At 37.5% G+C, this 16,002-nt stretch overlaps 1 protein-coding gene and 1 long non-coding RNA gene across 3 annotated transcripts in view; one reads left to right on the top strand and one right to left on the bottom strand.

The window, feature by feature from the left end:
• Positions 1 to 4,045: 4,045 nt before the first annotated feature.
• Positions 4,046 to 12,498, bottom strand: LOC148127392 (uncharacterized). Its single transcript, XR_015742326.1, has 3 exons — positions 12,451 to 12,498; positions 4,799 to 4,841; positions 4,046 to 4,169 (listed from the first exon to the last, which is right to left on the bottom strand). It is a non-coding gene; the product is annotated as an uncharacterized LOC148127392 (long non-coding RNA).
• The window catches only part of IQGAP2 (IQ motif containing GTPase activating protein 2), a 137,183-nt gene continuing 132,738 nt past the window's right edge, over positions 11,558 to 16,002 (top strand). Inside the window, exon 1 of one of the 2 annotated variants that reach the window (XM_026717844.2) lies at positions 11,558 to 12,171. In XM_026717844.2, coding sequence (XP_026573629.1) covers positions 12,120 to 12,171 — 52 coding nt within the window. In that variant the 5' untranslated portion in view covers positions 11,558 to 12,119. The remainder of the gene's footprint in view (positions 12,172 to 16,002) is intronic. The other variant, XM_026717854.2, reaches the window with a different exon arrangement.

Here is a 16,002-nt window from a genome sequence, read left to right on the forward strand (position 1 = left end):
TATATACTGTAGTTCAATCCCTTTTTCCAAATTTCTCTTGCAAACACTTGCTCAGACTTACTGAAATTATTGTTAGCAAACATTTGCTTGCTTGACTGCCACATCTACAATTCCTGCCTCTCACCCAAACATTGATTCCGATCATAATGTCAGATTAGCTAATTCTTGGCCTTTCTTCAAATGCAAAATATTGCACAACAAATTCAGTTTTTGTACACTAGTGGGAGGGAATTTGGAACACTAATTAGATTCCCCTGTCTGCTTGGAGACGCATTTCAGCCTCTTGGAGAGATATTCAGCTTCTAATTCTCTGAGGATAATTCTCCAGGCAATGGGCCTGAGAATTAGAACTCCTTTTTTCCCATAGAACCAAACTTCCCATCAGACTGTAATGAGAATGGAATTGCATTATAATGAGAGCTGTGTATGTATGAGACACACTCAAATATAAGTTAGTTAGAATATATTAGGTTCAAAGGCTGGCAGCATGTTTGAAGCCTCATAACTTATGTATATATGTATTTTGCAGTTTTCCTTACCTTACAAAAATGATGGGCGCTTCCTGATTGAAAGGTAAAAATGGAAGGGCATGAAATTGCATCAGATGATGGATTCAAATAGATGAGCATTTTCTTTTCTGCTTAGTAAAATTTATACTTGCTTTTAAAAAGGGCTAAATTATGCTGGTTACTTTCCATTCCAAGACAGGTCTGAAAACAAATACAAGAATACTTGATTTTAATTGGAATTATTTTTAAGATAAATGTTTTGGATTACATGTTTAGGAAAAAAAATATAAATTTGACTTCTGGACCAAGATTTGAATTCTTAATCCTGAATCCAAGTATACCATGTATCATTTTCATGTCCAAAAAACCATATATCAAAATAGATCACTCCTTCCTCATCATTCTGCTGGAAATCATTATACATGGAAAGCTGGAAAAAGAAAAAATAATTAATTCAGATCCATTGTGGACTTTCTGTCCAGTGCTTCTTGCACTCCTCCTTTCTGGTTTAAACAATAACTGCAAAGAAAGAGGCATTCCAAGTTGGCTCTGTAAGGCTCTTTCCATCTATTTCCCCCTCTGCAATTATGTCATCAATGGAATTTATTAAAAAGTGTGCATTGTATGCAGAAGAATTTCTATTCCTACACTTTCAGGCTTCATTCAAAGTGAAATCATGTCCAAAACTGATCTACGTCCTCCCAAAACTTTCAGAAAAATTAAGACACAATTATACAGAAAGTATTCCCAGGAAAGTAGAAGAAAAGGGAGAAGATGTATTTCCATGGTCAGCTGTAACTTCCTAATCGGAGTAGTTTAACCAAGTCTTTCCTTTCTAGTTCCAGTCAAAGGAGGGATATATCAGGAACTTGTTTTTCATTCCATATTTATGATGACATAGCCATTCCACTGTTGTGATACTTTCCTCTCCCTCACTTCTTTCTCTCTCCCTGTTCTCTCTCTCTCTCACACACACACAAACAGCAGAAAATTATGAAATGGTTATTTGCCTGAGGCAAGTTTATTTCTTCATCTCTTCCACTTCGTATTTAGTACCTTCCACTCCCTGTCAGCCCAACTGGCTGTCAGCCATGCAGTTCTCAAGGGCACAAGATTGAGAAAAGCTGACTGATCAACTCCACTGCATTGCGTAATAACAGCAACTCCCCATGGAAGTAGTAATGCCAGTTTTTCATTGCAGAAGAAAGAATTATTGTATAGCAATACCTCATTGTGGAGTATGAGAATTTGAAAGTAGGAGCAATAGGAAGGGTGTGAGCAGAAAAACACATGGAGAATTGTTTCTATTCAAGACAATACTAGTCAGCGCTTGTTTCATAACGTCCTTAACATAAATGAAGAGGCGGAAGGTGTTCAGAAGTGAAGTCTGCAGTGTGATCACCAGATGGAGCTTCAAAGAAACATACCTTTAACAGACAGATTTAACAGATAATCTGAGTTGGAAGGGACCTTGTATATAGGCACTTGAGATCTTTATGTCTGACATTGTGTGTACTGTCTACATAACCTGTGTTGTGCCTCCCTGCCCCTACTTTCTGGCCACCTGTTTGATTAATGCACGTGGTATGGCACTCACTATTAAATGCTTGGTTTTGGTTGACAGCAAGGTTGATACCTGATTCATCTGAAGAAATTAGCTGCCAGGCTACAATATTAATTTCTGCACGATCACTGGTAATATTGCCCAATAATGTCTGCCAATTCTTATGTGTGTGATATATCAAAATGTTACTTTAACAATTATTTTTGGCAATTTAAGCTTTCATGACAGCGTGAAAAGTCCCTGTATTGCTTGTTCTGCATTATATGCATGACCTTGGATAATTAAACTATGGTTTCCTCAAGTCAGTTTTCTGAGTTTGCATAACATACTGAAACTCATGATTGAAATGACATACTGAGCATAACATAATAATATAACAAGGTTGCCTATTTGAAATTGTGTTCAGTGACCACCATGTATTAAAAAAAGGTAAACATTTCCCCTGCCCAGTCATGTCCATCTCATGTCCAACTAGAGAAGGGTGCTGATCTCCGTTTTGTAGCCAGCATTGTCCAAAGACAGTTCTGTAGTTGTGTGGCTGGCATGATTATACACTAAGGTGCACAGAACACTGCTTCTTTCCCGCCAAAGTGGTACCTCTATATCTACTTGCTTTGATTTTGCATGGTTTTGAACTGCTAGGTTGGCAGGAGCTGAGGCAAGTAACGAGAGTTCTTGTAACATGGTGCTCGGGCCTAGAGTGCCAGCCTTCTGGATGACAGCCCAATGTATTAACCCAAAACAAATCCTTGTCAATGAGAATATCTGAACAAAGCAGTAGCATATAATTGAACCTTTGGGAACAGGACTTCTTTGACTCTGAACTACCTATAGAAGGAAATCATGCAGGATGCCTGATTTGGAAAGGGTGATCTACACAGGGAATCAATCTGACCTGTCTCCACCAAGCTTTTGTCCTTAAAAAAAAAAAGCTATCCTGTAAGGAGATGGTGTAATGGATTTGCAAATTGTTTGCATGAACTGTCTTTATCCATACCCTAGCTCTACTGTCTTACTCTTGGGGCTTCTTGAAAAATAACAAGAGCTGACCTGCTCAGCACATACAGCATCCTCACTTACATCCCCCAGGTTATCCTATAAGCCTTGAACGAATACTGAATGTGGAATAAAGGAAGCCAGATGCATAGTGGCTTTCCTCGGCTACAGGCAGTTTACAATGGATAGGATCATCCAAACTTTTTGGCTAGTTTTTAAGTGCTAGAATAGAAGTTGGGAAATATATATTTTTTCCAGTGACTCTTTAGGCCACGGGTGTCAAACTCAATTCCATCATGTGACATATCGTGATGTATCAAGATATTTTTGCCTTTGCGGAGCCAGGGTGGGTGTGGCCTGTGCATGATACATCTGGCCTGTAGGCCACCAGTTTGATAGGCCTGCTTCTCTTCCTTACTCCAGATGCAGTTGTAAGCCAATAAGAATAACTGGTTGATCTCATCCCCAGGACTGCTTGATGCATTATTTCTTGGAGTTTCCTACTCTTAGGATATACTGTTTGCTTAATTAGCGATTTATTTAAATAATGTGCAACTTAGTCATAAGCTTTACATGGTAATCCATGGCACTTTCTAAAATAAAATGGTTGTTTAGGGGAAACAAAATACAATGAGTTCACACATCATACAAAACTCTAATGTGTTTTGTATGATGTGTGAATAGCTGTTGTGTTTTGCAAACCATTGCTTTTTGGCAGCTATGGTTTCTTCAGCCAGTCATAATTAAAATAAACCATATTCTGAGGAAAAAATATTATCCATCTACTTAGCTATCATATGTATTCACATATTCATCACAGTTTTCTTTGGGATAAACAATATTATGAAAGTACATTTAAGAAATAAGAAATATAAAGCAACAGAAATTAAACACACAACATGAAAAAATAAGCATAACTAAACTTACCGTAGTTAATGAAAGACTTTGGCATAGTATTAAGACATTAGGTTAGAAACCAGGAGCTTGTGAGTTCTAGTCCTCCTTAGTCATAAAGCCAGCAATATCTTTCTCTCAATCTCGGGAAGGAAGCAATGGCAAACCACTTCTGAAATCCTTGCCAAGAAAACTGCAGGGATTTTCTAGGTAATCAGACATAAATGAAAAGAAAAAAGAAACTTTCCTTTTAACCATTCACTGTTCCGTCATGTTCTTTATTATTCAAATTTAATTCATTCTCTATATGACTACAGCAATTTTGGAGACATGAGAGTTGCATGGTATAGATCTGTACATACCATATGAACACTTCTACATATATGTTCTCACAAAAAAAATCTTAATTTTTTTAATACAGTAGAACTATTGAAGGCAGAAGCTGAGTTATTGCTACAGGCTATATTCTTCAGATCCTTTGTCTTCATATGGCCATGTTTTTCTGTAAATGAATTAATTCATTTTTTCAACTATATAATGAAACTCCCTGCATATTAAGAGTGGATGAAATGGAGAATATACAGCTGAAACATTTATTAAGCCAAATATATTTTTGTTTGCTTCTGAAACAAATTATGGCTTCTTGCACATGGGCTGAATGAATTTTCCCTGATCATAAAGTGACTCAAAAACATCTCCAGCGTAGCCAATTCAAAATAAGAGTGTGGGTCTGCCATTTTTCCAATGTGTTTTTTGCTTTCAGCTTTAGTTGTCTCTATGTTGTGGCTTGACAAACAATCTTGAGTGGCTCAGAAATCTGCATATTTTCACTCACATTTCCATTATTCTTTTCTTTACATCCTGGGTCTTATTGCCTCCTGCACCAAAGAATAAAAATGCATTATTTATTTATGCAATACTTACATATGTTCAATTAACAAAGTCCTAACATATTGATAATTCATTCAAACATTAACAATGTTTTAAATCATTTGTTTGTGTTCTACTTGTGACCTGTAAATAGTTCTGCTATCTCACATGTAGCAAGCTGGGCTACATAAGGCACCTCTAGCAAAGGGATACCTAAAGCTCCACCTTTTAACTGCCATCTAGGGGCACTCCAGAAGACTGTAATTCATATCTAATAGCCTTACCCTATAGTAGGGGTCGCCAACCTTTTAGACCTAAGGGACCACCAAACTCATAATTTTAAATCCCAGGGACCACTAACCGATTCTCTGGATGTGGCCTAATTTGTGGACATGGCTTGTATGTAAATATTATAAATATTTATACAAGTATTGAATTTTTTTTATAAAAAAGCAACTTTTACCCAAAATCAGGCAAAGCAGGCAAGCAGATTGAGTTGCTTACAGAATCACAGATTCATTCAGAGAGCTATCTATCTGCCATTGGCTAGCTCAGTCTGTCACATAAAATTTGCTAGCAAGCAAACTCACAAAATTAACTCACAATACACCATGTATGTAAATATTGATTTTATTCTTTTATAGAAAAAAGCAACTTTACTCAAAATCAGGCAAAGCAGGCAGGCAGATTGAGTTGCTCACAGAATCATTCAGTGATCTATCTATCTGCTATCAGCTACCTGAGTCTGTCACATAAAATTTGCTTGCCATGAGTCTGTACTGAATAATAGAAACTTCAGTCCTAAGGGAGGTTCGGCTGTGCTTAAAAGCAGAGCCAAAGATCTAAAGATTAACTAGAAAGCAAGAAATCCAACCATTTCCTGCTTCCTAGCTAATCTAAACCTCCCGACACAGCAGAACAGATGATGGTCGGAAAAAGGAAAAATAGCAATTTAGCAGGCAAGTTTGCTGGGTAAGGAGTGAGTGGGTGGGGAGGGTTCCCGTGTGCCTTGTGGGCGGCGCAGCCTTGTGTTTCTGAGCAGCCTGGATTAATTGCTTCAGGGGGGTGCTCTGAGGGTGAGATTTCTCTGCAGCCCACCAAAATTTTCTCACGTCCCACCATTTGGTGACCACAGCCCTATAGCAGAGTCAACTTGTAACCAATCACTAGCGTAGGTTAGGTGTTGTCCTGTTCCATAAATGGTTTATTTGGATTTATAAAGCAAATCCATAATACAAGACATGAAGTAATGTGAACTGAAACATTAACTCAAGGATTATAACAAACCATGGTTTGAGGCTAGCTATCAGCCCAACTTTTATTATACAATAGATTGGGAGCCAGAACTTATGAGGACTTTGACTTGATTAATTGACACTGAGTACTTTTCCAGTATGAATTTGTGATAACAGAATACATTAATTTAGAAAAGGTTTGAAGGCATTAATGGGACAAAGTTAATAAATGGAAAATATGCAGGAATCAAATACGCATTGGACTTGAGGTGGCATTGCAAAGTAATTCACCCATTATGAAGAATAAGAGAAGGTGAATAAAATTGGTAATTGGATGAATGTGAAATAAATTAGGGAACATATTAGAAAAGGGTTTTAAATTTTACAGATAATTTGAATTTTACAAGGAGAAACTGTCTGATGATCTGATAGAGCTGGCATAGTTTATCAATTTTATTTCTGGGTTTAAATATGCAAGAGGTTAACTGTCTTTGTTGTTTCAAAGATTCATATACTACTGACACCAAAATTCAAAAAGGAAAGATCAAGTGGCTTGGTGGAAGCTGAACAGCAGCAAAGTCTTGTGTAACATGTTGATTGAATATGTGCCATAGAATTCCATGCTTGATTTATAAAGGATTGTCTATGAATATTAAGATTTCTTTCAAGCCAAACTTTTAAGACTGTTATAACACAACTATTTTTTCCTTTGGGTGTTTCTAAAGTTGAGTCAGATTATTTTTATTCAAAAAGTTTTCATACTATATTTTAAAGCCAAATATTCATAAGGCAGCTTCCAAAATATAAAACAGGACACATTTTGTTTATTTTTGGCTTAGTGTGATATAAATACCTGTAAATCATGACTTTTACAGAATATACATAACACTAACTATAATCCATGGCTTATTGATTCTTTCTGCCTTAGTGAGTTACAGAAGGAAATTAATTTCCTTCTCTATAATGTATGGAAGCTATTTTCTCTTGTTATATGTCATGCTGGAAGATACCAGATAAGCATGCAATAATTCAGAATAAAAAGTTTTTGGGAGTAAAAAGTTATTTGAATTGTACGTCAGACTGTTGAAATGTATTTTAATATTTTTTTGCCTTAGACTGTTGTTTCATGTAAGAGGAAATGAAGAGCAAACTTAATTCCTAAACTCTCAGGCATTATTAATTTTCTAAAATTCAAGAGCCAGTTAATGGAGTTTTCCATCAGCCATGGCCGTTCACTGGGTGACTTTGGGCTACCAACTCTCTTAGCTCAACCTGGGCTATTGCTGTCAAGAAAAAAATAAGAGAAGCAAATGACATGTAGCTTTCTTTAGCTCCTGCATGTTGGGTATAAATTAAATTGGTTAATTATTCTAAAGATTCTTTAGAAGAAGACAAATAGCAGCAAGGCCACCAAGTGATTTAAAACTTTTACTCGCTAACCTGCCTCACAAGGAGATCAGGCAACAAAAGCACAACCTTCTTTCCATAAGCAGATTGTGTATACTTCAATTAGAGCAATTTAATATAGCAATTTTAATGTGAGACAATGTGAAATGAGTCAGAAGAAATAATGCCACCTTTCAATGCTCATGTCCATTTCTTATACTCATAAAAGCCTGTTTACTGAATTTGCATCATGCAGACACCAGCTTTGCAGATGAAACTATCAAATTTCTAAATTTGACCATCTCAGGAAGACAACCAGAAGCAAACAAACAATTAGCAAACAAATGCTGCAATACAACAATTGTAAATAGGCTAGCTATGATTTAATATGAGGGTTTTAATTTGCTTTTCATTTTATTTCATGAGTAAGAAAAAAACCAGCACTATAGATATTGACTTTTAGTTACAGATTATGCTTATTTAACTACAGTGCTTTGAATAAGCCACTATCTATCTTAGTAAGTATACATAACTCTGCCCTTTAGCAATACATAAAATTTAAAGCACATAGTAATTTGTATAAATATTTGTGTAGCAAAACAATCTCAGTCTCATGTTTTGATTTTTAGCTTTAATCAACTGCGTGACAAAAAACATCAGAATATTCTTTTTGATATCTAAAGGTCATCATTAAGTTAATTTTCACATTGTATCATGGATAAAAGAGCCATTCCCCAAAAATAACTGACTCCTTTGCAAACAAATGATTTTTGAGTAACAAGCCACTATTTTACTCATATGCAAAAACCAAAGTAAAATATTTTTATTTTATATAATTTGAAGACATTGATTTTAAAAGGGTAAAAGAATCTCTAAAATGCAAATGCATTAATTTTAGCACAATGAAACATGTGTATTGTAACAGCAACAATTACGCACACATGTCACCAATAAACTTTTCTAATAACTTTCATCATTTGTTTCATTCTTATTTAAATTACTTAAGGATTTCAACCAGAAGCAGCTTCTAAATGCAAAATTTCTGGGCTGTTAGATTTTTAAATTCTGTTTAAATAATATGTGTTTTGGCTTATATATTTTTCAAATATTTCAGTTCCTCTTTTGGCGTTTCATAATGTTTCTGAAAAAAACATGAGAGGAAGCATGACCATTCTACTTTGAAAAGTTTCTTCAGTAGTGACATGCAAAAACTATGTGTAAAGATTTTTAAAAATATAGATGGGAGAGGGTAGAGATTACTTATACGTATTATTTTAGTAAAACATGTGCGTACAGGAAAATTCTTATCAAAATCAGTCTGTCAACCAGTAGACTGGCAGGATCTGAACGAAGAATCAACTGTATATTGAGCTGTTTAGAAAATTTAAATTTCCTCTTAAAGAATGTTAACAACTGCAACTTCTAGAATCACCAGAGCAGCATAAAAGCAGAGAATTCTAAGAATTACAGCATTAACACAAATGGAAGGAGCAAGATTGGCAACTCCCCAATGCAATATTGAATAACCTTCATCTCTTCTGCATGGGTCAGCTTCCATTGTAACTCTGAATTATACCATCAATTGTTGAGTTTATCATAGATACTAATGTCATATGGTTTAGGCACAACTAGTCATATATGCATGCATGCAATTAGTTCAATCCACAGCATATAGATGGAAGTTCAGAAATCTTATCTATCAAAATCCTACATGAATGGGCATGATTAAAGATCATTTTATGATCTATGCTCTTTTGCAAGAAATATTCAATCTTTTGCTGAAATCTGTTATTGACCTGCAAAAGTATATAATAGTATATTGTCTCCAGGTGTGTATTGCATTCAAAAGAAATTGGGTATATGCTAACGTATGTGGAAAAGCTATACTGAAGATCCTCTGTCGAAGCCACAAATACCCAAACTGTGGTTTGTTTAAAATTGAGGTTATCATTCCAGTCTAGATCACAGAAAATAGTAAAGGCTTATTACAAATACTTTCAATGGTTATAGCTAATAACTTGTGTCTTGTGTTCAGATTTTAACTAAATTCTGGAATCAGTGGGTAATAGTCACACTAAAAAAAAAATCTTTGAATTTAGAAATCATGTGAATGTCATGCCCATTTTTTCTTGTCCTGTTTTGTTTTTTCTTGTTTCTAAATATATATTTCTTATAATTCTATTCTTGGATTGATGATTCAACTGCTCCCTCCCAAATACTTCTTGAGTAATCATTTTCAAAACTTATTGAAAGATTTGCTTGGAGAAGGCAGATGTCAATAACTATTGAAAGATTGATAAAATATTCTATTCAGATGAGAGACAAAGCTCATTTGTCTGGTAAACAGGAATGTGTGTTCCTTGATCTTATCTCCCTAGATGATTATTTCTAACAAGGTTTACCTTAGCCTAAAGCTGCAATCATACAACAACCATCATTACCGTTTGGGCAGCAGTATGATTATGTCCAGTATAACAATGAAGCACTATTGTATGAACTTCAGCTGCTCCCCTATGGATACAACATAACCTCATTTATTTTGATTGTTCATTATAATTCACTAGCTAGTGAATCTGCAGACTAGTATCTGTTTCTTGTTTCTTTAACCCTAACACAGGAATCTTCAAACTTGGCAGCTTTAAGACCTGTGGACTTCAACTCCCAGAATTCCTCCTCCAGTCATGTTAGCTCATGAATTCTGGGAGTTAAAGTCCACAGGTCTTAAAGCTGTCAAGTTTGAAGACTCTTGCCCTAACAGAATGAAGTATTTTAAGGTTCTGTCAGGGCTAAATAATGCCAATCAATAATGTGAACTTTATTTTTCCTAATATTTTTAAAAAATTGAATCAGCCAATTATGGTTTATTCTTTAATCCGTGCTTAACAAACCAAAGATGATTAGCATGATGTCCAATATGGATTATAATGCCAAACAAAAGCAAAATAAACAAAAATAGCTAATTAATCTGTTGCATCATTCTAACTAATGATGAACTGTTCTACAAGCAGGATCATTCTTATTTTCTCAAAACTAAACCCTGGCTTAATTTCTAAAAGCAATTAATATTATATTACATGATAGAAAGGTTTTGAAAAACATACCTTCTGATTTCTAAATATTTTTGTACTCTGCAGTCTACCCCAAATATACCTACTGAAAAAAAAATCAGTATTGTTGACTTTAGTAGTCCTTACTCTCAAGCTCTTATCTCATATCCTCCAGATGTATTGGGTTTAATTTTCCATCATCTCTAAATACATGGCTAATGGTCAAATTAGCCAGTAGCTATGGAAATTTGTATCACATAAGGTCTGTGTGGGTGGATGAATCTATGATGCACTAGAATAGGTAATTCTGCTTGATTTAGCTGAGGAAAACAGAAGAAAGGGAAGATCACAGATTAGGTGGATGGTTGTTATCAAACACATCACTGGAACATTCTTACCAAGCTGTGACTGTGATCAGAGGCATGTCAAGATTGGTGAGCATTTGTTTTACCCCAAATCAATAACGAAAGGTCTTCTTCCAAGGGAAAAAAACCCACTCCAATTGCCTTTTGAAAATAAAGCACCTTTGGGACAATGGCAGCAAATGTATTTAGAGGGCGCCAGTTTAGAGCCTCACTTTTTCACTTGTGGGATAAGCTCATGAGAGAAGGTTTATCTTCTATGCATGTGTAGAAACACTTTAAGGCGTTCCGGAACTGAACTATAGAGAATTTATGTCTGCCACAATGCAAATTTATGTGAACAAATTGTCTGAAGATTGGCAGGGAATAATTTCAGATTATGAAAGGTGCCCACTGGTCAAATAGTTACGACGAAAGGAGTTCTTCTCTGTAACCGAGCAACTAGGACAGGAATAGGATGAAACATCACCCTAATGATGTTCTATATCCCCGTGTTGCTCAGCATGCAAACCTTAGAAGCCACACGGCCGAGCTGAGTGGAGGGGAAGGGAAGACAGAAAGCCGAGCGCTCTCCGTGACCTCGTGCAAAATCGCCTATGCAGATTACAAGAGGAGGAGAGGAAGGGGCTCGACCCACCCGTTCGCCTCGCCTGTTGCGGGCAGCAGAGGTCGCTGTGGAGCAGCCTCAGCCACCGCCCCCCCGCCTCCCACGGCGATGAAATAACGGGGCTGGGGACAGAGAAAGAGTGAAGGCGCCGAGCTGGGGGGTGGAGGAAGAGTTCACTTTGCCCCCCCGCCCTCAGCAAAAGAACTGAGCGCGCCCGGGAGGCGGTTGCACACACACACAAAGACACACCGCGGCGTTGCGCGGACCGGGAAGGCGCAGCTTGCAAGGAGGGCAGGTAAAAGAGCGGGGCAGTGAATCCGGAGGCCGTGGGGGAGGCTGCCCCGAACTTCTTTCTCGCGCCGCGGTGAGACGCGCGCGCCTCCGGTCGGCAGGGGATTGCAAGAGCCGCTAGGACGAGCGAGACCGCCTTGGGGCTGTTGCGGAAGACGCCAGGAACAGGCAACTCCCCCTGCTGTGCCTGTGTGAGTGTGTTCCCGCATTTCGGAGAGCAGCAACCGCGGCGGCTACAGGACGGTTTAAAGATTGCAGCGGTGCTCCTCCGGGAAACGAGGATTACGGGGGGGGCGGCGATCCCGTGAAGTTTGTTCCAGTTCCAGCTTGGACAGAACTCCCAGCTGCGCCGAAGAGAATGCATTATGAGGAGCCCTCCTCGCCGGCCTTGCAGAGACCCCGCTATGGCTGTGAGTAACACTCGGGTTTCGTTGCCGCCAAAATGGAGCGCCCAACCTCACCTCCTTTCCCTTTCCTTCTCCCCCGCCCCTCACTCCGTCGTGGGCTCGGGATGCAGGTTTCCGAAGCGCTCAGGTGAGGGTGCGCGCGGCCCTCCCCAACCCCCCCTCCCCCAAACGGAGGAGGGCGTGTGTGCTGGGGGGGGAGGAGAACGGGTGGCGTCCCGGTGGGGCGCTGTTCTCGGTAGAAGGGGCGGCGGAAACACCTGTCGCTGCTTCTGCTTGAGTTACCTGAGTGGTTTGGAGGATGGGCTTCCTCTCGCCCTTCCAGCTGGAAGCTGCAAGCAGCGCCAGCAAATAACTGACAAGGGTGTCCCATATTACTGGGATCCCGCAAAGGTTCTGCCTGTTGATTTTGGAAGGAAGTTTATACTTCGAAAGGGGATGTGAAAAGTCGTTCTCAACCAGATGTCTCGCGTAGTTTTGAGAGAGAAAGGGTGGCAGAGAGTACGATTTGGGGTTTTTAAGTAGGATTTCCTTAAGTATTCATTCAGAGGTAAATGCAACCTGCAATCGGCATCTGTGAGGTAACATTTTTGCCCCTTAGAGAAGATATATGGGGTAAAGCCCATTGAATTGAAGTTCAAGGACACTTGTACCCAAGTATTGAATTTTAGATCCAAGATACTCAAGTTAGCATCCTTTAAGAGTATTAAAATAAAAAGTGTCACTGATTCTGTACAATATCCTAATTTGCAAATGCTTTACAATAAGCACATACATTTTAAAAAACAAATTCAAAAGTACAGTATTTGAAACAATTTTTCAAAAAGACAGTCTGAGCTCAGTAATCCTTGTTCCTCCTCTCAGAATTTCATGCCTATATGAAGGAACCTAAATTGGTTTCACTGTTTTTAAGGTGGAAACTCACAGCTTTTCCTTAAAAGCTTTTATTGTCTGTTCTGACATTTCTGAATCTTTTTTTTACTTGGGATAAATGAAAATTAGATGTTTGAAGACTTTGAGGTTGTGTTTTAGCTGGTTTTCAGAGTAACTGAGCAGAAATGAGTCATAACTTGATTACTTTGAGTCTTTAAAGGCTTGCCTATTGTTGTAGATATTTACCCAACTGCACTTGCATGTGCTATTAAAGCTTGTGATACAGATAAGCAAGTAATGTGTACTTTGACCACTCCCTTTACTTGTACTGTACTGTACTGTTCCATATGCCTCTCTTGGCAAGGTTTGACAGGGCAGTTAAAACTCCAAGATGCCAACATTTTAATTGCTAGGCCTATGTAAATCCCAAGTATCCACATGAAATATCCGCATGAAATAGAAATTGGATGATACAGCCTACAAGAGGCTGGCTTGCCCTGTATACAAATTCAGACTGTTGCGTGGGAACCTTTCTTTTGCTCTTTGAAATGATAAGCTCTATCTTGTGAACTCTGCTCTGGTGTTTTGAATGACTTCTGTGAACTTGCTCCTTGTTGTAAACTGGTTGAGAGTTGTTTGGGTAACTACAGAAAAATGGTACATTAGTTTGGTAGCCCTTTTTCCTCCTGCAGTATGCCACCATATTCCACTACTCATGTCCCCAAAAGGTCTAAAAATTCTAGCTGAAGAATGTGCTGATTTTTCTCTGACAATCATTGCCTACACAGAGGGCAACCACGTGATTCTGTAGCAGAAGTTCAGAGTCCTTCAGACTGAGCAGGAAGTGGTTTGGAAAAAGACACACCTTTCCCAGGGTGACAGTAATGCAAGGCAGAGAAAACAGCTCTTTTTTGGCAAGGCAAGGATTGGGAACAGTTTCAAGAGTAGAATCTGGCTAATGTTTGGTTAAATTTAGATGTATTAGATAGCGTGAAGAGAATCACAAATGATTCTCTCATGCAAAGAAGAATCCTGTATTGCAGATATTAAAAACGAAGGGTTTACTCATTAATGTTATAGGCAGTCGTATAACAAGATAAACTCAAATAATTTCTTACTGGATTTATACCTAATTTTCCTGTAATTTATTCTTCCTCCTAATTGTTTGGGAAATATGTGCTGATGCACACCCAGGCAGTACTCTCACACCAAGTCAAAATCCAACAAATCACTCTTTAGCTTGTGATACGAATTTAGCTGTTGTGGTCTGTAATTCCAATAGATTGAGCTTTATTCACTAACCATAGTTATCTTTATCTTTTTTGGAAGTAAGTCAAGTTGAATAAGAAATGGAGGCAGATTGTATAATGGTAACAAATATAAATTAGGTGAATCTTCACTTCAAATTTCTATTACAATGAATGTTTCATTTTATAATCCTCTATTTATTTGACATTTGGATGCCATGACCAAATTTCCCCTTATGCTCCCCCCACCCCACCAAATAATGGATGGATCAATTGTATTTGAAGTAGTCTACATGACGTACATGCATAATTTTACATTGATTTTACTTTTATTGATTTTATTTCATATCAGTATTATTGCCTTAATTTTATAACATCTATAGCATATCATTGCCTCAGTTATGTTATTAATGTCATGCAATGGCATACTTTCATATTTATTGGAGATTAGGGAATAACAGGTATCTCTACAAGTGTTTACTCAAAAGGAGGTTTTACTGTGTTTATTTTCTTATATTGTGTGCACATGTTATAATACTTAAGTGTTAACCTCAGGTGCAAACTCACTTATCCAAAGTCTTAATAGCTCAACAGAGATCAAATAGCTGTGTTGTTAAATCTACATTCTCTCACTAGAACAATATCAAATCAATTATTTTTCATATTTAGCTCTAAATTATTTTCTAAACTGAAGTTTTGCTTTTCTGTACTAATGTACTTGGGCTTGAGGCAATCTAATTAACTACCTCTGTTAATTGAAATGGAGTTAATAAATGAAAGAAGGTTATAGGATTGTTAGACTTGTTCTGCTTAACCCGGTATTTAGTTCAGAGGGTATTAAGTAACAATTCCACTTAATATAATTATTCTGGCACACACTTTATACTTTTACTGCATTTTGTTTAAAGTCTTTGAAACATGAAGTCAAATGAGAAGTCAAGTCTCCTTCCAGTTGAATTCAGTTCCTGGTGACTTTGTAGACATACAGGTAGTCCTCACTTAACCACCAGGAGCTTAACAAGTGGTCAAAGTTATGACAGCCTTAGAAATAATGCTTAACAGCATCAGAAAATATTGTGCATGCCTCGGTCATATAACTGCATTTTGGGCACTTGGAACTGTCTCACATTTACAATTCCATGCAACATCCTGTGTTACATGACCATGATTTGCAACTTTTTTTTTGTTTTCCGGTGGAAAATGTCAAAAAACACTTACTGGATATTCTGGATTCACTTAACAATCATGTATTTCACTTAATGATCATAGTGACTCATGATCATAAAATCAAATCAGATCATGGGATGATTCACTTAATGACCATACTAACTGATAGCAATTGTCATAAATAGAGGACTATGCCCATCTAGCCATGATATCTTCTGGTAGTTTCTTATCTCTGAATAAATCTAGCCTGATTCTATTTGCCCCTATGCTCAGACAATGTTGGGTAAGGGTTGCCCCCTCCTGAGACTTGTAGTCAAATAATGAGAGTTAAAAAACCACTTGGGTGACTGGTCTATTTTATGAACTTTCATAAGAGCTTACTTCATCATACTGAGTTACTGCTGAACTGTCATTTTTCTTAGACTGCATTTTAAACGGGCATTTCAGTACACTTGACTGTTTATAACCGGTTCCATGCATGAAGTTTTTAATCTAAAAGTGTTACATGAATTATATCTCATGCTGCATGATTGAATTTCTACTTGTAGAA

This window comes from Pseudonaja textilis, chromosome 2, assembly GCF_049901715.1.
Source record: "Pseudonaja textilis isolate UNSWEBS1 chromosome 2, rPseTex1.2, whole genome shotgun sequence".
Taxonomy (NCBI): domain Eukaryota; kingdom Metazoa; phylum Chordata; class Lepidosauria; order Squamata; family Elapidae; genus Pseudonaja; species Pseudonaja textilis.